Genomic DNA, 22,212 nt, shown 5'->3' with positions numbered 1-22,212 from the left:
ATAAGCTTTCCCTTGGGCTGGAAAAGCAGATATGGGAACATGAGTGCACTTCAAATCAGGTCAGACCAGAACACACCAGAAAGTGAATCACAAGAGGCATTTTTTCAGTTTTTATTTTTCAAAATACTATTCTGGGAGGACTGGCTGGACGCAACTTGGGTCACTGGGAATCCTCACCTTATCTCACAACTTTAGGCTGACTGCTTGGGTTCCAAGTGTGTGTACTATAGCCTGTCAAAGGGAACAAGCACATTTGTGTCCCTTCTGGTTCCCATTGGAATGCAGGATGTGGGAGTGAAGGCTTGCTGTAAGGAGAGAAGAAGCAGGGAGGGATGCTGGTACTCAAAACACATTCACCAGGGCATAGCATGGCCAGGTCTGGGACAACTGGAGGCTGTGCAGCGCCAGTATAGCGGAAGCAGGGTGGGTGGTAGCCCTTGAGCTCCACTTAGTGTCGGGAAGCAGCATCTTTAGTCAATAATAAACCTCTGTCAGCTGTAATGGGGTATGGTGTCACAGCAGGCTGGCTGTGGTCTAGGCGCTGGTGTATGGCCAGAGTAACATGATGGAAAGCACAGTGATGACAGCAGAGCAGAAAGATCCCAGGCTGCAGCAAGCGAGGATTCACTTAAACACAACAGCTGTAGATGCAAAAATAAGGGAAAGAAGCTGCTGACCTTCAGAAAGCCTCAGGTAGGCAAGGATCTCCAAAGAGATACCTGCACCTCCCTCTGCCAACACTTAAATGAGGTCTGGGAAGAGGTGGATCCTGGCTCCAGCTCTTTTGGTCGCACAGGAACATTGCATGCACCTGAGTTCCCCTGGGTTGGCCCTGCCTTTCCACTAGGTGTTCAATTACTGGCTCAAACCATGACAGCATTTCTGCTACAGCTCACTTGTGCTTTTGGTGATCTGCAAAGTGCTTATCTGATATATTACCTGCTGTTTGGATAACTTATATCTTCTTGTTCTCTTGTTCTAGTTTTGTCTTGGAGTTCTGAGTGAAATCCATTTTTTTTTTTTTTTCAGTCAAATAAGGGCTTTTCTTGCTCAGCCAAAACACAGCGTAGCAGTGAGTATAACAATTTATACCAGAGGAAGAACTACCTGTCTGAAATCTGAATTTAAAGGGGGGAATTTAGTGTGAAAGTGTGAATCTGCTAAAGGTGGACTTTGAAATTTTGTTTCTGGCACCTGGAAGTGTATACATATAACCCTTGCTGATTGACCTTTACTGTGGCACAGCAGCTATTTCCCAGCTGCCTATTGTCCAGAAATGAGATTTTGGAGGATTTAAGGGTCACCACTGGATACATGGCGACTTTCCTTTTTATGGCAGTTTTGCCTAATGCGGAACATCTTACGTTAGCAAGCAAAGTGAGGAAATGGGAATGCAAGCAGCACCTGCAGCTGTGAGGAAATGGGAATGCAAGCAGCACCTGCAGCTGTGACAAGACAGAAAGAATACAGCTTGTAAATGTTTTATTCCCTAGCAGTGACAGTACTTTATTTACATATGGTCACCTGCTGTTCTTACCAGCACCACTCAGCTTTTCCACTTAGATCTGGGTTTGTGAGCACCAAAATTGATTCTAGAAGCTGTGTAGATAAGTTGTGCAGTTGTGGCTAATGCTGATGCAGAGATGTGGGGTTGCTTACAGCCATTTCTGACATGTTAAATACATTGTTAGCAAGCGGGTTGCTGCAATGTGCACAGCTGTTTATGTACAGGCTTCTTGTCACCTGCCAAATGCCCAGTGCTGTTAAAAAGGGGAAGACTTCAGGCTTTAAGAAAGAGAAGTCTTTCACTTATTATCTCAGACACATAAGACTTTCATTTAAGGCAGAAGCCTTCGGTTTAGGGACCATAGTTTCACTGTGGAAGGATAATTAGTTGATACTTCATCCTTATTGCTTTTACTCATTATCTCTTTGTTTTAGTGGATCTCATTTCTAAGGTGAGGGTTTTGTTTCTGGGAAACAAGTTAGGAAACGTTGTCAGAGAAGGCAGGAGACTTCACCAAGGTCAAACACAAGATCTGTGCTAAAACTGGATTCCATGCTGGTATGGTTGCATTTTGACCTGTGATCATCATCTCATCTGAAGAACTTCGTGTTTGCGTACCAAAAAAGATCATTTAATGATTTCTGTCTTGAGTACATGGTCTTTACAATGGGCTTTAGGCCAGATTGACAACAGCACTGTGTTAAAGGCTGGCCAGCTAAGCTGCAGCTCATTCTGCAGGCTTCTCTTGTTCCCTCCTATTGCACTGAGCTAAAGCAGAGAAACTCTACAACTGCTGCAGGTGGGCTACTGCCAGGCAGGTGGCAAAGCCATGCAGTTGATCACGTCTGAGCTCCTGCTGATTTCTGACAGCTGGGATGCCTCACATTATTTGTGTCTTGCTATTGTTGCTGATTTATGGAAAATGGAGTTCCCCCTGTGTGAAGAAGCTGGATGGGTGCAATGAACAGGGGTTCTGCAGAGCACACGAGGGGGCAGCGGTTCCTAGGTCAGCCCTATGTCCCATTAGATACACTCCACCCCAGAGTCCTCACTGTGGGAGCAGTTGTGCGTGCCCCAGTCAGATTTGTTACACTGGTAAATAGAATGTTCACTCCCTCTGCAGTTGACGTCATCAAGCCAAATTTGCCCAGTGCCTTTGGGAAAAGAAATAAGAAAAATAAATGCAACGAATAACAGAAGAAACGGTCACCACTGGACAGAAGAAATGGTAGTATGCTCTCCTTCAAATGCATGTGTTGGGTTGCACATTGGTAAACTCAAAACCAAGCTTTTTGGCACAGCTCAAGCAGCACATGACATGTAGGCTAGTCCCTAGAGGACTGAGCTTCCCCTTTGAATCCATCCTCTTTGCTCTCATATTGCTTATGTAGAGCCCCTCACTGTGGTTCTTGCAGGGCATGCATTATCCCCCAACCAGGCAGATAGTCTTGCAACCCAGCCTGCTGAAGACTCACCTCCATTTGCAGTGAAGGCAGAGATGGCACGGCTGTACCCCATCATTCTGCAGACTACAGAGGCATCCTGGATGTCCCAGCCATCATCACATATCGTTCCCCAGGAGCCTTGGTGAAAGATTTCCACGCGACCCCTCCTGCCCCCTCCTGCGATTCGTATGTTGTTGTAGTAACCTGATGGATCAGAGGAGACAAAAATAACTGCATTAGTCATATTGGCAGGAGGCAAATAGCACATGGAAAGATGGAAGCAGTGACTGCCTAGACTGCGTGAATGCTCCCAGCTCCATTGCTGCAGCTGGAGTAGGACCAGAAGTTACTTTTATCTCAGATCTGAATATTTCAGGGCCCTGTCTTGTCTCCAGAGACTGAACTCAGTGAAATTGCTCAGCCCAGCTCTCATTGCTCTGGTAGCTGTGTTGGTGGTTAACCCGTGTGTACTTGATCTCAGGTAGCTTTGATACCAGAGTCAGGTGGCAGAATAAGAAAGAAAAGTCCAGTATCTCCTCCCTGTTCTCCTATGTCCCTTTTCATTTCTGGAAAATCTGTTCCAAATTGAAAAGCAATTCTTTGGCTGTTGCTTAGGGAAATATCCTGCTATTGCTTTTTATTGAGTAATTGAGTGGGTCACATATGGGTACACTATTAGCCACTGCAGGTTAACTCTTGTTCTGAGAGTGCATGTGCTTGAAAAGATGCAATGAGCTCTTTACCCAGAAAGCTACTTCCACAAAGCACATATTGCAACCTCCTTCCAGGAAATGAAAGCTGAGAATCACCCAGAGACTTTTTCTCCTCCACCACCCCTCTTCCAGAGGCAGAGCTCCAGGAGAGGAATGCACATAGGAGCCCCAGAGAGGCTGCAGGTTGCTTTTTGTCTGAGGGCTCTTATACTGTTTAGTGTGATCTTTTTAAATACAGGTCTTAGGGTTTTGGAAAGCATTCTGTGATTGTAAAGGAAGAGCATAAGGATTTTGAGTTTTTGTAGTGTTGGCCCTTTTGAACTGTTGGGTTTTTTGTTGTTGTTGTTTTTGTTTTTGTTTTGTTTTTAATTATTCTGCTATTAGAGAGGCTTTGTTAAATGCCCTTGTGTTCCCAACTGCCATGTAAAACCCATTGGCACAGTATATATTGCAAGATGTCTTTGCAGACTACAGAGGAGAGGGTGGAGTTGAGAAAATCCAATGTATCTGTTTACTTGCACGTCTTTAGTAAGGTACCCAAGGTGTAAATGCAAAAGACCACAGGTTCACCCTCTGGAAAGACCCATCTGTCTGTTGAGTTCTTCCTGTAAACGTGCTCCAGGGTAGCTGGTGCCAATCTGTGCCGTATCTGTGACATATGCTTCCAAGCCCACGAGCTCCACAGACACAACATGGCAAACAGCCTTACCTGGGTTTCCTGGGTCTCCTTTGGCTCCTTTTACACCTGGTTCACCTTTTAGACCTTTACTGCCATAATCACCCTTGCTTCCTTTTTGACCAGTTGGACCTTGGATGCCTGTATGGAAAGCAGAAATGTCATTGTCCTTTCCCAAATGGAAAAGGAGGAGCATGATAAGCATCTCGTATTGATGTAGAGAATTGGAACATGACATCTAAAGTACTGTTCTTAATCATCATCAGAATATTTAATGCTGTCAAATGAATGTTTACCTTGTGGGCCCTGGTCTCCCTTTATTCCTTTTGGCCCTACAGTACCTAGGATCATAAAAAAAAAAAAAAAAAAGTTACATGCTTATACAATTTAAAAACATTTATGCAAATGTGTATTTATTATGGATTTCACCCAGTCCACATTAACTGTCTGCACTACAGGCATCTATTAGTCAAGTAGGAGTCTTACTTCCCATTGTACTCAAGGCAGACTTCACCCATTCAGAAAATAAAGATGGTGTAAGTTATCTTCTGAAGTAAATTGATTTCTGGTCATTAGTATCACATCTTAAATTTCACTGATAGCACAAAGATTCTGCTTTGAGATAGCCTTCACTGACCTCATAGAGAGCTTAGGCACATAAATTCAGGTGAAGCAGACATGCAAGCACATAATATTGGGCCAGGTGACTCCTGGCATCCAGGTGTCAGTGCATGCAGGAGGGTGCAGCACTTGGACCTGACAGTGTGCACTACATAAATTCAGAGTGAAAAAGGAAATACACCAGAACATTACCCTGGGTTTTTGGGTGCCCAGGGTAGCGAGGTTGACTACTTCAGGTGGAAGGTCAAAGAATAGGTCTGGCTAAGCACTCTTTAGCTGGCCTCTTAAGAGACCTCTGCCTGCAGTGCTACAGAGGAGTCCAAGATTGTGCTTGTTAGTCAGCATTCCATCAGATTTACAGCCTGTAAAATTTGTTTTTAATGCGTGGTTATGGAAGTTGTTGTTCGATTTTTTGGTTTTTTGGTTTTTGTTTTTGTTTTTTTTTTTGGGTTCATCTTAAACTATGGCTTTGTTTGTGCATTTTCCATTCACGTAAAAATGCAGGCAACATCACTTCCTAGTACGTGTTGCAGATGCCTGAAAAAAACCCACCAACGAGCAGCTACCCCACAGCAGCCTGACAGCAGCCTGTGCTCACCATCACGTCCTGGGATTCATGGGGCCCAGAGAGCAGTACTCAAGTTGCTGTCCTTGTTGCTTTGATTCCCCCCTCCCACCTTGCATAATGCATGCGTTTGATTGCAGACCTTTTTATTCTTCTTTACCTGGAACTCCTTTGTCTCCCTTTTCACCTTTGGGTCCCATACTACCTGGCATTCCTGAAATTAACAGTAAATCAGCAAAGGTGAAGCCATCACACAAAGCGAGGCCAGTGCAGGAGGACCACAGGGTGTGGACGTCAGTAGCTTGGTACCTTGAGAGCCCTTGGGCCCGAGGTCCCCTTTCTCCCCCTTCACCCCAGGACTGCTGGGGCCAGGAGGTCCAGGGAGGCCACGTTCTCCAGCTGGGCCTTGGAGGTGATAAACAACAGCATATGTGAAGTGCAGCCAAAACATGAAGAAAGAAAATTAAATATAGCTCTGTCACAAACCCCATATTGTGCAGATTGGGTTGTCCCTATGGAGGCAGAACACAAACAGTGTCCTTCCAAATAACACGTCTCCCCTGGCAACACCAGTCTTAAAGAGGTCTTAGAGAGACCAGTCTCACACCCATAGAGGAAGCTGCACCCCCTTTCTGCTTACCTGCTTCTCCTTTCTGCCCAGGACGTCCGGGCTCTCCCACACTACCTGTAACAACATCCTAGCATCAGTGCTGGCAGGATTTAGCCAAATGCTTCAGCTAGGGCAGTCCTGCACCACAGCATGTGTGCGTTGACTGCAAGTTGTTTTGTGTCCTCTGCACTTACCATTGAAGCCTGGCTGTCCTGGCACTCCCTGGTTTCCTGGAGGACCCACGGGTCCGCGGTTGCCTGGATCGCCCTTCTGGCCCATTTCACCTTTCTGCCCTACATGACCTACCAAGCAGCACAGGAAGTGTAAATCATCATCATCATCACCATCATCAAATATTCACTGTCTCAGAAACCAGAGAGCACCCCCTTCCATCTGCATCAGAGATAGGCCTCACACTCACATTTACCGTTGGTAAATGATCCCACTGCAACTCCCCAGGCTATTCCCAAAGTATCTCTGCCACTAGTAGCCTTCTTCTCTAGTTAAATCTCCATTACAGCTGTCTATAATGTTTCCTTCCCCTAGCTGTGGTGGAAATGGAGGACATTTTATGCTACTCCTGTGCTTTCAAGCAATTATCAAAACTGCCCTTAAGCTTCTCTGCATTTTCAAATAGAGCTTGAATTACTTAAAAGTGTTTCATTTAAAGAGTGATATCTCCTTCACCCTTCTGCTCCAGAATTATCCCTAAGACTTCGTCTTCTGCTATTTCTCCTACTTCTCTTTTTTTTGATCTGGACCAGCTTGTACTAGCTCTGGTGTGTGTGGGTTCTGATGATTTACTTCTAAGGAATCTCTAGCCAGCTCGTCCAAATGTCCTTCCTCAGCTGCACCATGAACAGCTTCTGATTTTGCTGTGCTGCATTCAACCTTTCCTTTCCGGGTGCATCCCAACTGAGAGTGTTGAATGTTGCTTATTCACTAATATGTGCTGCAGGGGAGAAACATGGTACATGACTCTTGTACTTAAGGTGATTAAAAGCCAAGCTTATATATAACGATATAAATTTCTCAGAAGTAGGTTTTACTGTAGTGAGAACTAACGTGTGCTTCTGCACGTAAATTATGTTGTATTATTATTATGAATGAAAATGCTATGGTTCTAATCTGGAATAGGCTGTTAATTCAGGATTTCCTTAGAGAAAAGTAACTTTATAAGGACAGTCCCATGGTGTAGAATCAACATTTTCCATGTCTCCTTTCCCTGGAGCAAACCCCAAAATGAAATTCCTGCAGATCAGGCCAAGAGTCCTCTCATGGACTGGCATGCCACTCACAGGGTTGCCTACATTTTTATGAAATATGGGACCTGTGAAGATCTGATGTGATGTTTCAAGTATAACCAATTTAAACAGGAATAAATTGCTGAGACAGTGAAGAATCATAGAATCATAGCATGGCTTAAGTTGAAAGGAATCTTAAAGATCATCTAGTTCCAACCCCTGCCATGAGGTTGGAATCTCAATATCAGGCTGCCCAGCATTGCATCCAGCCTGGCCTTAAATGCCTCCAGAGATGTCTTACCTGGAATTCCTGCTTGTCCTTTTATTCCTTTTTCTCCTTGTTCACCCCTTGGACCGGTGGGACCACGATCTCCTTTACTGCCCTGTAAGCCTGCAGGGACAACATCATACCTATTATGTTGCATTAGGTATTATGTCTCATGAACATCAGCAGGAGGCCACACAACATGAGGCACTCTGCTCCTCGTGTGCCTGAGAAATGTGCCAGGGCAGAGGACATCTACCTGCCATAGCCAGTGCAATGGCTCTAAAAACTCACTTTTAAAACTAGAATTTTTCCAGCAGAGTTTTGCTTTTGTTCACATTGGTTTTACATAGGCTTATTTTGTTCAACTCCAATGACATTCCTGCTGACTTACATCTTGACCGAAGACAAGACCGCCCATAAAATAATCCATAAAGCCACGTTATGCTCATCCGCAGAGATTGGAAAAGACTTACCTGGAATTCCTCGGTCTCCCTTTATCCCCGGTGGTCCCGGTGGTCCCCGTAGCCCTGAGATGTGAGACACATATCAGCTGATACACATCATCTATTTGTAATAGTGAATAATGAAGAGATGAATTTTTAAATTGTCTTTTGTACATGTGCCTTTAGTCACCACTGATGTACAGCTGACAGAGGTGAGTGCAGGCACCCAAGAAAGGTCCATGGAGCTGGGCTGGGTGTGCTGGGTAGAGCCAACTGTGCTCCAGCCAAGCCAGGCCACCTGCCTGCTCACACAGACATCTGGGGTGATCTTTCTTGAACAGGCACTGAGCTATTGGGCTGTGATGAACAGTATTAGTGTTTGGCAGGATGTGGTGTTTCAGCATTGTAAATGCAGCCAGGAAGACATGGAAAAATTATTTTTAAAAAAATCTTTTCTTTTTTTTCCTTTGGAAAAGCACATCAACATAGCCAAGAACTAAGAATGGATGAGATACAGACCTGACCTAACAAGGTATGAATTTTAGGTCATTACAGGATCACAGGAACTTGAATTTCTTAGGAAAATGGTGAGTCCAATTTCTTCTCAGCACAGAGCCAACATGAGATCAGATCTTGCTGCATCCTCACAGACTGGAGACATTTATCTCCTACGGCTGGTACTGTTCCATCCCAAATCAGTCAGTGTTCACTACATGCATGGTTCGGTTCAGGTATGGGGCCCCTAAAGAGCAGGGACTCAGGAATTGCATGTGAATTGTTCTAGAGTTGTGCAGCAGGACCTGCTATGTCTGGGGCAGAAAACCCAGTGGTGGGATGCACATAAACCCTTTATAAATGTTCATCCCCTCCATGGTCCTTTCTTACCTCAGATGGGGATCTGGGATGGCTACTGCAGATAATGACCAGCCATGGTTTCTCCGTCACCCTTGAGCTTTTCTGTCAGGGTGGCAGTGAGAAGATGGAGACAAAACCATGGTCAGCAACAACCATTGGGAGCACTCAGGCAAGCCAGAGCATCCAGGAAATCAGTCAAAATGTGCAGGAGGTCTCCTTGTGACAATGCACTGGGGATTTGTACATTCTGTAGGATCTGGATCTAGCAACTGAAATCCCAAATCTTCATCTTACATCTCTCAAGGGAAAAAAAGTAGAAGAGAGAGGAAAAGAAGTGAAGTTGTTTATGCCTCATCTACCCACATACCTGGTGGACCAGGTTCTCCTTTGTATCCAGGACGCCCTGAAATAAATATTTAGTGGTTATTTTTCTGTAGTAAGGACCCCATGCACTGCAGCATTGCTAACTACCTGACAGCGAGACCAAATCTTGCTGTAGTTATTCCTTCAGAACTAGATTTCCCCTGGCTAAGCAGGTGGTGCAGAAGAGCCATTTCTTCCCTCCATACAGTCACCAAGAAGAAACTGAACCATACCTGCAAGCAGGGTGATGTTGCTCATCATCATCATCAAGTTTGCATTGCTGCTTTTAATTACGGTGATTTCCTTTTCTAAACGACTCCTCCAGTTTTCTTCACGTCCCATGCCCCTATCTGTGAAGTTTTTCTCCAAAAGAAGGTTGTCAGCATAGGATCTTCCTATCATCTCTTCGGCATGGAAGGCATTATTTTCCTGACATTTCAGTATCTCCTCCTTCATCTTAAACACTGGAAACAAAATGTCCATGCAATGAATATACAGCTCGATCTGGCTGGGAATTGCTTGGTCAGCCAGGAGTGTAGATATTTGGGCCCAGATGGATGTAACATAGGGGTTGGGGGATGAGCTTCCTGCAGCAGCTACTTTACCTTCTGTGCAGCTGTGCTCCTGCAGAGATTTCTCATTTCTGAGCTCATCACCCACACTTGTGCTGTCCCAGAGTAGCCAGCAAAACTGCCCAGGCTTCCATAGGGTGGACACATACCTTTGTACGCCAACAGCACTTGGCCAACTGTCAGCAGCAGCAGGTAGATGACAAGGGTAGTCCAAGCACAGCATGTGGATGGCTTTCTCCGGATTTGAGGCTCTACAAATCAACGAAAATAGGACAGAAATAGCCATTTCAGGCTCAGCACCCTAAACCCTCCTGCAAGGTCTGTGATAAGCCAGACAGGTTGCCTGCCTCTGCCTCCTGCATTGATTGTGCATTGTGATCCACTGTCAGCATCTTTCCCTTAGCTGCCCTAACCTGTTTACTACCATCTAGACCTAACCCAGCCTGTGACAGTGTGAGCATGGCACTTACCTCTTTCTGCACCAATGAATCCTACCTCCCTCCCATACATATGTCCCAAGCTGCCATTCAGGGAGGGTTGCTCAAAGTACAAGTTCTGCCTCCCTAGAGCACCGCATACGTGTGTCGCCAACAGTGATCCGTGTATGCATCAAAACAAATGAAAAATCAATAACAAACTGAGCTGCAGAACAAATGGAAACAGGTCGTAACATTTAAAGCAAATCGTCACCAGCAAGCGTAAAAGAAATGGAATACTTCGTCTAATTTTGCCGTATAGGGAAAAAGTATTTCAGAAGACCTAATAATTACTTCAGACATGCAACAATTTACCCTTAATTGAAGGCTTTTTCCCTAAGCAATGTAATGAGTAGTTTAAAGTTGTAGCTTCAGAAGAATACAATGGCTTAATTAGTTTTCCAATAGGATGGTTTAGTCAGCAATAAAATATTTATATTCAGCTAAAAATTGAGAAACTTTTTTTTTTTTAATTGGATCTGGTGATTTCAGTATCTTAACTATTAGGACATGAAATTGTCTGAGTGCAATTAGGCATTTTTTGAAGCAGGGAAGGAGAACTATTTTCAGATGCTCAACATCAACCTTATTTGGAAAGAACAATTAAACTCTTTTCAAATGGTCAGTTAATTTAATAGCAAAATCTCTGTTAAAAAAGCATTCCATTTTCAATACAAATACAATATTTCATTTTTATGTGGTTTTCTTCATAGACCCAATAAAATCCACATCAATCCATTTAATAAAAAGAAACCTTACCACTTATCTGAAAGGTTGTAGTAGCAGCTGAGGCAAACCCAGTCTTGTCTGAAATACTGAAGGTGCTCATATCACTTGAATTTCCATCTCCTCTGCATCTGTCTTTAATTTTCATGACAAATGTGGCTAACACAGAGCCTCTTCAGATGGAGGGCAATGGAGAGCTGAAGGAACTTTATCTGCCTCCTGCTTTGATACGCTTTCTGATAGGCTTTTCCTATCTGCTTAGTTTTTATAGACTTGTGAGAACTCTGATGTGGTAATTTGAATGGTTCCTCAAAAAAATCCCACAAGCTAAGATGTTCAGCTGCTCTCATGTGCTTGCTCGGAGCTACCACATCCACAGGGCTGTGGTTATGAAAGAAGCTCAGCAACAAGTGATTCAGTATCTCTGCACTTCAGGGTTGGGCATGAGGTGATTTCTATTGCAAGTAAGCCTCCTTCCTAAGGAAAGGAAATCCCTAGTTCAGTGTTACCTTCAGGATCTGTCCTCTGTAAGGTGAGGTGAAGCACTACATGGTGATTAAACCCACATGAATGTACAGCAAAATGATAGTGCATGACTGAAAGAGGAGATGAAGAATCAGGAGGAGCTGCAAAGACAGGTGGTGGTGGATGGGTGGTGCTGACACCTGAATCGGTCACTGCAGAACACAGCTTCTTGCCGAGGTCTCTTTGAACCAATTCCTCAACTCATGGACACAGTTCCCACCACCTGACCGCTGCTTCTCTCACACCCTGTACGTATCACTCCTTCATTTCACCATCTCCAAAATCTGTGCCAGGACCAATTTACGTTGTGTGGAGGAAAGTGACTCACCCAAACCAGCAAGCAAGAGCTATCAGTAGGTAATGGGCAGGGCACCCACTCTGCCACTGCCTGCTGTCCCCTGAGTTGTGGATGAGCCACTGTCACCAGGCCCTGTCCATGGCTGTGGGTCCTCGCTCAGCTGTGTGACTGCTGAGACCTTGCCACTTTGTGTGGCCATGGGAGAAAGAGCAACCTCAGCTTTGTGTGGAGCGGGGCTGGAAATCCACAGCCAGACAACCCAGTGCAGAGAGATCCTTGCTTCTGCACTTGGAACATAGAACTCTAAAAGGCTTAAACCAAAAATAAGTAGGGATTTTGAAATTCGCTTCTGTGTTCTCCTTTCAAGCACTCAGTTATGACCTGGGTTGGCACCAAGAGGGAGGAAGAGAAGATCTCCCCTACAGTAACATTCTGCTACATGCTGCACAGGAACTGGGATGTTTGCTTCATGGTGAAGGGCTAAGCTACTCCCATGAGTTAGGGTGGCTGAAACAGCCTGAAGTCACTACTATTGCTGGGCCATGATCAGGCATATATCCTCCCACCTCCCATAGCTGGGTTGTGGCTGAACCATTCTCAGTGGCGTGACACAGGTGTTAGATTAGGGGAACAGATTTTGGCAGTCCTAACATGCCCTGATTCAATGTTCAGTTCTCCACTTGGCTATTTCAGTAAAGTCAACAGCAAAACCACATTCCCACCCAGTTCTGCCTACCATCCTTAGTTGCCCATCCAGATGATAAAGCTTTATCCTACCCATATTTCTATTGAATTATGTCCCATACAGTTTTGCATGTGGCTACATTTGCACATCTCTGCTTGGGGACATTGCAGTTTGCACACATCTGGATGTCAGCCTCTGCAAACCAGTGGCAGATTTCCTTGTGCACATGGCAGAGAGTGTCTTGGCCATATCCTTGGCATCAAAGATCACGCATTCACTTGCCCTCTGCCACCTCTTGCCTTCTGCTATCTTTTGTTTCTTGTTGCACCATCACTGGCTGCAGAGAAAGACTGACTTTGATTGTGCAACTGACATTACTAATTCAGGAAAGAAAGAACAAAAGTAAAAAAAAACTGCTGACTCAGCATAGTTGTCGCGGGTTAAGGACTTACTGAAGCAGGATTAATAACAGAACAGCCCTTTCCAGCACATTATGAGCCCTGCCTGCATCAACCTCCTCATCCTGATGCTCTTTCTGCCCCTTCTGAAAGGCTCTGCCAATGTCTTAGGGAAAGGCCTGCAGTTCTGTTGTTCACCCTGGCCCTTTCTGTACTGTGCTGCTAATAGTATGTGCTCAGATGAAGATGCTCATCAAGCCCTCATTGCAGAGGTGCACTGTATCTAAACTGAGTTTTATGGATGGACTATATCTGCATCAGTGTCGTGGGCCCATTGGTAATTGATGATGAAGGGCAAGAATTTATCCTAAAGTAACTCAGTCTGTGACTTTAAGTCATTCTGGTTCCTCCTCCTCCCCCCAATAAGATGATATTCTAGCTCAGAGATGTTTCTATCTTTCAGCATAGAAGAGTTTCCAGACTCATCTAGTGGATTCCAAACTGTCTTAGGCATAAATAGGCAGAATTCAGGGGGTTTTGGTGATCCTCCAAGTATGAGGAAAAGAAAAGGTGGGGCCATAAATAGGCTCTGCATTGGGAAAACCAAGGCAGCAGCCTCCACCATTTTGGCAGTTGCCTCTAGATTGAAATGAGAGTGACACCCAAGGAAGCTGATGGTTACTCCACATCCCAACACTTGTATTCATGTTTCTGCAGAAAGGCTCCAAAAACATAGTAATCCCATCCACAGACTACACTGCTCTCCCACAGAAACACAGATGCAGTTTGACACGAAACATCTGGCACATGCACACCACAAAGCCATCAGTGACCAGAGGTGGCTTCTGCTGCAGTAGGTTTGGTCATAAACTTGCTTATTTAATTTGCCTTGTCTCACATGATTTTTCTATCTTTTCCTCTTTTCAGACTGAATTAGGTTGACAAGTTTCAACATCCCAGTCAGCGCTGGTGGCGAGTTGGCCATGGCTACCAGTCAAATGCCTGCCCAGCCACTTGCTCACACTTTTCTCTCATGGAATGGGAGAAAAGAGAAAGAAAGCAAGAAGGAAGGATCCTGACATGATGACAGTTTGGTGGGAAAAGCAAAAGCTGTGTGTGCAAGCAAGGCAGAAAGAGGAATTAATTAATTCTCTACTTCCCATCAGCATGCAGATACACAGCCACTTCCTGGAAGGCAGGACATCAGCACGCGTGATAGTTGTTTGGGAGAACAAATGCTATAACCACCACCATCTCCCTTTTGTTCTCCTTCTCCTGACCTTTTATTGCTGAGCACAAGACCTTGTGGAGTGAAATATCCTCATGATCAGCTTGGGACAGTTTTGGTTTTGCATTGTTCTCTCCACAGGAAGACCAACATCTTCAGTGCACATGCACATCTAGGGAGCACCACTGAATTCAAGGGATCCCAAGGCATGCTGTGAGAGATCTGCCCACTGGCAGCTCTTGGAGAGGTAAGGTCTGGCATGTTCCTTCACTCACTGCCTGCTGAAGCCCCCCTAGCATCACACTGACTGTCCAACCATGAAGGAGAAAAAAAAAACAAAAAAAAAAAACCACCAGTGGATTCAGCTCTAGTGGCAAGGAATGCTGTAGTGCCTGGGGAGTTTCCACACAAAAGAGAGTTTGAGACCAACATGCAAAACCTGAAGACCTTATTTGCACTGGGGCATGGAAACAAAGCTGCAGCTTGGACCCACATGGGAGCAAAATCCACCTTTGCCTGGGGACTGATTTACCCCCACTTCATGTCCCTCCTCATCCCTGGTGTTGCCCACAAACATGAGGCCCATGGAGACCTCATATCCCTGTGTGCCACCTCCCAGCTGCTGGGGCAGCACCTAGGGCCACGGAGAAGCACTTGTGTTAAAGCAATAAAATCCCCAGCGCTGCCTGGCTGACATCTCTCCTTTCCAACTTGATGCGCTGCCTGGCTTTGTTGTAGAGATTGAAAACAGATTTTTTTTCCCTTCCATGAGTTATTTTAATTTGTATTTCATCAGAACTTGCTTCTTCTCCCCCCACTCCCCCCCTCTTTTTTTTTTTTTTTTTTTACTGCCCTTTAGGCTGGATCCAGCTGCACCATGAGTTCAAGGAACCACCTGCAAAGTATTTTAACAGTTTCAACCTGCTCTTTGAGGTGAATTAATCCCAGCTTGGCCTCTGCAGCACAGTGGAATGCTCAGGGTTGGCTCAGCAGGCCACCCTCAGAGCGCAGTAATACACTGGGCAAGGCAGTCACTGTATGTGCTGCTGTGATCCCCTCTGCCCAGGTGGATGCCCACAACCCATCCAGCCAGGCTAGGTGGTCTTTAGCCTGTCCTCACCTCCTCTTTGTGCTAGAGAACCTCGGGGGTCAGGTGGGGTTCAGGGTGGTTGTAATTTCAGACATTGAACTATGCAGGTAGCCAGCAGATCATTCAGAAGGACATTCCTAAAGAGATTTATTATTCAGTATTGTCCTTGCATTGGGGCACATCCCAATTAGTTGCATGCACATTAATATGTTACTGTAGGTCTACCACTGTAAACAAATTAAAGAGCTAATACCTGATCTTCCACAGAAGGACACCACAAGATGGTTTGTCTCTGATAAGGTTTCTGGACCAAATTTCCATGCCCTGAATGCTATCAGCAAACACTTCAGCTTGAAAATTCATTAACCTGTAAACACCCTATGCCCCTTACTCAATGAATGCAAAGAGCAGACATGTGAGCAGCTATATACACAGACTTGAAGCATCCCTGACAGCAGCCTGTACAGAATTAACTCAAAGCACCTGTCCTGTAAAACAGATGTGCTGTGCTAGCATTAAAGCTCAGCTTTGGGAAGCTCTTCAGGCTCCCATCCCTCTTCTGCCTACCCTGCAGCAAACCTCATCTCCTAGTCAGGTCCATTCCTGCTCCCAGTGACAGCCCATAGAGATAGGCTTGCTCAGCTCACTTCTAGGAAATGATAACCTCAAGCATGAAACCACCAACATCAGCACATGGGGAATAGAAATCATCAGAAGAGGAAAAGGCACTTTTATGGAAGTGATGTTGCCACCCTTCAAGGCATATTGCTGACAGCAAACCACACCTCTCACTTTCACATCAGCGTGGCTGCTTTGCTATAGTTAGGGTTGATAACCAATTGTTGCTCCTCTGATGCTGTCTTTTGCAAGGAGAACTGGTACTTAATAAATTATTTCATTCCTCAGCATGGAGTTGTTGGCCTCAGCCTCATGGATCAGGAAATATCCCAGAAGAAGGAAATCAGGAGCTGGTGAGGAACGGCAGGAGTGGGGTGAAACCCACTTTTCCCTTCCAAACAAAAGCAAAACCCAATGTTCTTAGCTGAGCATCTCACAAAATGGGCTAACTTGTAGCAGGGCAGACGAATTGGGATCAAAGAGCAAAACAAGCGACTTTTTCCCTCTACATGCTTTCAGATGCTGGTCTAACAAACTGGCTGGAAATGCCCAAGTGCCTGGGGAATGGCACGATGCTCAGATCTTACCAGCAGCTCGCTCGCCCCAGGCAATGGGCATCACTTTCTAGATAAAACCAATCCTTTTGTACCAGCCTGCAGCTGCTGGTGCCCATTTCCATATCCAACACACTGCTCCTTTTGGGAACTTGCTGGGAATTCCCTTTTACTCCTGCTATGCTGGCGATGACAGATCAAGCAGAGCTAAGGTATTTTGATGAATAAAAACAGAATCTGCCCCATGGTCCTGATCTTCTCTAATTCCAAGCTTTTGCAATAAAACATTCCCCCCCCCCCCCCCCCCCCCCCCAGTTTCTACATCTTCCCTTGAGTCCTCACATTTGAGAGAGTTGAAAACCCAGAATGGCTCCAATAGAGTGGCTGGAGCCTCTGATGCTGTCAGTTCAGAAGAACTGCTGTTCTCACAGGCCAGTGGATGCTTGATCAGAGTTTTGAAAGTAAGCTGTTCAAGAGGGCTTCAAATGCCAGTGTCCATGCTGCTAACACATTTCCTGATCTTTTCCTGATCAGGGTGAATGAGGGCTTTCTCTCTTCTCCTCCCAGTGCAAACTTTTCTCCAGGGCCCAATGTCTTGCCAATGGCCCTGTCAACCTTGTACAAGTTTTAGTGCTCTACCTTGATTGCGCTGCCAGTTTGAGTGAATGCCAGGTACTTTAGTACAGAGAAATGAGAAGGGATGAGGAAGGGATCCTCTTTGGATGATGTCTCTGCTCCTTTAACCTCACAACTGAGCAGAACCTAGCCAAATGCCATTGCACACGGTCCAATAGTAATCACAGAGATAATAAAGTATGATCTGTAATGATCTCCCTCTGCTGCAACCACCAGGGAACCCGGCAGGAGGCACAATTTAAGCAAGAACAAACACCAAAACTACACATGTATATATACTTTAAAAGAAACAGATTGAAGAGAACAGGGAGAAATCCATCAGAAATAGTTTTTCATTTTTAGTCAAATATTTAACTCTAACCTAATAAAATAATCAGGTCTGCTTGTCATTATTTGCCTTCATTAATAAGCTGGATATTTTTAATTCAGTGCAGCACTCTTGATTTGATGGCATCAATAAATTCCACACGGAGGGCCCCGATTTACATTCCCCGCAGTGCTTAAATTAACTGAGCTGGTGTAAATGCCTGTTCTGCACCTTGTTTGATCTTCCCAGGGTGTGGGCAGGCACCAGAATCTGGGGCCTCTTTCAAAGTGCATTGAGTCAAGAGGCAGCTTCTGCTGGAGGCTGACAGGGCTGAGGTAGGATGCAGGGGTATGAGAGGTCACCACATCCAAGCAGGCAGTTTCTCTGCTGATGCAGGCAATAGGGCAGGAGAGATAGACAGCGCTCACTAGGAGACCTACGGAGCACAGTGGTCCTCAAGGCCCTCCTTGGTGCTCCTCAGTGTGGGAGAAGAGCACAGCAGGTACCTCAGGTGTCCCTCCCTGTTTGGTGAGGCCCCTGCAAGATCTAGCACAGACATTTTGGGGCTGGAAGCAAGGGAGTGGATGCATGTGTGGGGCCGTGTGAGGGAGGCCAGCCCAGGCAGAGGGAGGCTGAGCCAGGCAGCCTGGCCCTTCTCCCCTTCCACCCACATCTGAAAGGGATTTGCAAAGACCTCAGGACAAGGCTTCAAGACCTCCCCTTGCCAGAGATATTAGAAAGACATTAAAAAAAATAATCACATGTGTCAGTAGAGTATGTGACAATTTCAGTGAGCTTCTGGCTGTCCTAATTTCTCTCAATTGCACCAAGCAAGCTGCTAAGCAATTCACACAGCTATCACAGTGGTAACTTGTCCGAGTCACCACATGTTAATCATTACAGCATTTTGTCTGTGCAGCATCAGTCTTGCATTAATCTACTTACAAAACCATACCTTTCCTATTAAACATATTTTGAAAGGGAATTCAGATTGGCTTGGTGTGAACATTTGTATAAGGCTAAGAAAGCCTGGGAGAGATGATCCCAGTTTAGGGAGAGAAAAACATATTAACCTGACTTCTGCTTTGAGGTGCATTTAAAAGTCTCTGCTTAAGGACTATGGATTGATGGAGAGACATGCAGTGGGAAGAATATTAAAAAAAGACGTGGGCATGCCAATAAATGCATGTGCCAGAAATGCGTTATTAGTCCACCAGAGAAAGCTAAAGAAAGGCATTCCTTTATGGAAGGAGACAGTCCAGTAGCTCACACCACTAGGGAAAAAAAAAAAAGATCAAAGAAGAAATGAACTAATTCAAGTGTCACCTCACCTTAGAATCGTAGTATCATAGAATCATTGAAGTTGGAAGAAGAACTAAGATCACCTAGTCCAACCATCCACCTGCCACTAAGATTGCCCACTAAACCATGTCACTCAGTGCCACATCTCCACAGTTCTTGAAGACCTTCAGGGATGGTGACCCCACCACTGCCCTGGGCAGCCTGTGCCACTGCATCACCACTCTGTCAGAAAATAAATTCTTCCTAATATCCAACCTGCAGCCACTCAAGGGCTGGGTATTTAAATAATCTCTATGAAGAGACTTGGGTGTACACTTTTCAACTGGCAGCAACTTTGAAAATGGCAGTTCTCAATTAGAAGTGGCTTTCGAGAAAGCCTCACAAAATTACTTCCCAAAGCAACAAGAAGAATAGCAAACCCTACAGCATAATGAAAAGAAAGCAGATCAAGGTCATCGATTTCATTCTCCAGCTTAAGAGTGTGAAGATCCAAGCAAATGTGAAACAGATGGAGAATTAGGCACTGGTCTTAGTTGGATGCCTTTTGCAACAGCAGTGATGCTCGGGCTATAGTGCAGCGTGTTTCTGGTGGAGATGAGCTGTCTGGAGAGCAAAAGTCTATCTCACCTCCTCACAGAGAGCTGGGCCAAGAGAACTTTTGTTGTAGACTGTGTTTTGTCAGCCTAGTAACAACGTTAGTAGAGGTGCTATAGCTCGCTGGCACAAGAAGTCCTACCCTGGTGCACACAGAGATCTGATGTGATGTGTCAGTGGCCCTACCTGTAGAGGACACACTGTACTGTCTAAACAGTCATACACAGTTCCTCATCAGCCATCTGCATGCAGCTGCTGGTTGTGGGAGAGGAGACTCTGCCCCAGCACCCACACAGATAATGGGGCAGGAGATGGGGGCTTCTGTCTGCTCTTGGCATACACAGAGCTCTGACATGACCCAACATGGGAAGGGCAGACAGATGGCTGCTAACAGCAGGTGTCACACTGTGCAGCCACAGCTCAGCCCATCAGTTTTTCCAAGGTCAGTCATTCACAGTCTTCAAAACAACTGGTTGAAGAAACATTAAAATAAAAACAACTGATAGAAATATATCCAAGTCCAAGGATGTAAACACATCACAATCCAGCAGCAGTGTCCTAGGCTGGCAGCAAGCTCACGTTACTTAATTATGATATGTTGCATATAGCAAATAGCAGGGGACAAAAGCCCTGCTTTATTTTCACGGTGAGGAGTGGCTGTGTCTGCTTTGCAGCTGTTCAGAGCACATATATCAATGCTTCTTGGCATCCCTGCACACATGGACATACTGGGGATGTAATCAAGAGAGAGAAGCTGCGAAGGGTAAGTTCCAAACTTACCCTTGGGAAGGGCAAAACTGCCTTCTTCCTAAGGCAAGCTGATTTCCTTCTATTTTAAGGCATATTAAAGTTCTTTAGAGGCTTGTTTTTCCCCTTTTGGTACCAGCTGCCCTTTTGCTTTGGTGCTTTATTCCTTGTCCCCACACTGGTGCAGTGGAGGGGGAAGCAATGCCACCAGGCAGGACCCAGTGAGGAATTTGCCATTCTCATGCAACTGCAGAGCACCAGGAAAAAAGAGAAAACAAGTGGGAGCATGGAAATGAGAGTTTCCTGGAGCTCCTTCTGCCTTTAATTAAGCTCATTGTCATTTTGGTCAACTCCTGCTCTCTTTCCTTCCCTCACTCTGTCTTTTTGCCCTGAAAGTCTGTTCAGCAGACTCAACCCAGCTCTTGAAGCTCCGATTTTAATTAAAGCCATTCAGTGGCTTTGAATGACTAATGACCTCTTATCAGGGATTGTGCTACAAATAACAGGCGGGTGACCTTCCCTCCCACTCTTCATTAATACGCTATTATATTTTTATACTGCCTGCCCTGCCAAGACCCTTCTTGCTTTAAAATAACATTAGAATAGAAAACCTCCTTGAAATACATTTTAGCTAGGAGCAAAGGGCACAATCAGCGTAAAGAGGCTGATGGATGAAGACACACCATTCATTGCAGGCAGGCCCTGAGAAACCCAGCCACAGCTGTGGTACGACTCATCATGCAATCTTCAACAACAACAAAACAAGCCCTATAGGGCTTCTAATGTTAAATGGGGTTTCTACACTGGGTAGAGATTGCAGAATTAGAGGGCAGCCACATGGGGCCATCAGAGAAGTTGTGGGTGCCCCATCCCATGAGGTGCTCAAGGCCAGGCTGGATGGAGCCCTGGGCAGCCTGAGCTGGTAGGGGGCAAGCATACAGCAGGGGTTTGGAACTGGGTGGACTTTACAGTCCTTTCCAGCCCAAGCTGTTCAGTGATCCAATGATCAAGGGCACCATGGGAACAGGACAGACCAGGCACCTGGAGCTCAGGACTGGGGAGCTCATCCTGCTCATTCCTTAGGGAATGCTCAATAAGTCACAGTGGAAAAAGCTCTCCTAGTGGAGCTACAGAAAAGACTGGGATCTAGAGCACAAAGAAGTTCAGTTTCCATTTTGACTGCATTGGTAGCTGTCTCTCTGAGTAGCTGCTGAAAGTTCTAACGAAGGAGATCCTTTGTTGTCCTGAGCCACTCCAGCTCAGCATGGGGAGGAAACACAGCTGAGATAAGCAGAAGTTGTTGACAGGACCTTTGCCAATATCTTAACTTCTTTGTCAGGAGAAAAAAAGAAAAAGAAGAACAACAATATCAGAAAGCAGCTTCTTTTCCCAAGGGAAGTTCCCTTTTCTGCGTGTAAGGGAACCTGGCTGGGCTACCTCTGGGTAAGGGCTCCTCTGAGCTGCTCTACAGCACTTTCCTCATCGGGATCAGCTCACTTTGCCCTCCTTCCATGTTATTCTACTCCCACTAATGCTAGAAATGCAGTGTTAAGAACCAAGGAGATGTAACACTGAGGGACACCACAGGCGTGGTGGGGATGGCTTGGACCAGATAAACTTAATAGAATTGTTAAGGTTGGGAAGTACCATTAAGTCTCAATAAGCTCCTAAGATGTGATCTAGCACAAGAGCCTGACATCTACCCTGCAGCTTGTTTGCCTGGAAAATCTATGGCATTTCCAAATCCACAGGTGCATTATGTGGTCTTCACCACTAATTCACACTGCTCTGTTGGCAAAAATTTAAATGAAACTAATAGGATTGTTGAACTTCATTTTAGGCTTCTTGAGCATTTTGTATAAGCTAAAAGGATAGGTGTAACACAATGGAAAGCACAACGACAGCAGAGCAGCAAGGTCCCAGGCTGCAACAAGAAAGAATTTGCTCAAACACAACAGTAGTTATAAAAATAAAAGAAAGAAAGTAACTACTTACCTTCAGAAGACCTCAGATACAGAGAGATCCCCAACAAAATACCCTCACCTCCGCTGCCAACCCTTAAATGAAGTCTGGGAAGGGGTGGATCCTAGGTCCTTGCCTTCCAGTCACTCAGTATATTGCATACACCTGAGCTCCCCTGTGTTGG

At 45.3% G+C, this 22,212-nt stretch overlaps 1 protein-coding gene across 3 annotated transcripts; it reads right to left on the bottom strand.

Annotated features, from left to right (window-relative positions):
* Positions 1–95: 95 nt before the first annotated feature.
* Positions 96–22,147, bottom strand: MARCO (macrophage receptor with collagenous structure). Of its 3 annotated transcripts, XM_048953329.1 has the most exons (16): positions 11,118–11,382; positions 10,353–10,445; positions 10,032–10,133; positions 9,544–9,774; positions 9,315–9,350; positions 8,123–8,176; positions 7,683–7,772; positions 6,332–6,439; positions 6,168–6,212; positions 5,837–5,932; positions 5,688–5,741; positions 4,638–4,682; positions 4,375–4,482; positions 2,983–3,156; positions 1,440–2,661; positions 96–1,404 (listed from the first exon to the last, which is right to left on the bottom strand). In XM_048953329.1, exons 1-15 carry the CDS (start codon positions 11,230–11,232, stop codon positions 2,531–2,533), a joined length of 1,482 nt encoding a protein of 493 aa, XP_048809286.1. In that variant the 5' UTR covers positions 11,233–11,382; the 3' UTR covers positions 96–1,404; positions 1,440–2,530. The 3 variants fall into 3 exon arrangements, with proteins under 3 accessions (XP_048809286.1, XP_048809288.1, XP_048809287.1); XM_048953331.1 differs by lacking the exons at positions 10,353–10,445; positions 11,118–11,382 and adding an exon at positions 22,062–22,147; XM_048953330.1 differs by lacking the exon at positions 10,353–10,445 and having other exon boundaries at positions 11,118–11,377.
* Between the last annotated feature and the right edge of the window lie 65 nt (positions 22,148–22,212).

This window comes from Lagopus muta, chromosome 8, assembly GCF_023343835.1.
Source record: "Lagopus muta isolate bLagMut1 chromosome 8, bLagMut1 primary, whole genome shotgun sequence".
NCBI classification, from domain to species: Eukaryota; Metazoa; Chordata; class Aves; order Galliformes; family Phasianidae; genus Lagopus; species Lagopus muta.
The sequence above is the reverse complement of the archived record's forward strand: the minus strand, read 5'-3'. Positions and strand labels throughout refer to the sequence as shown.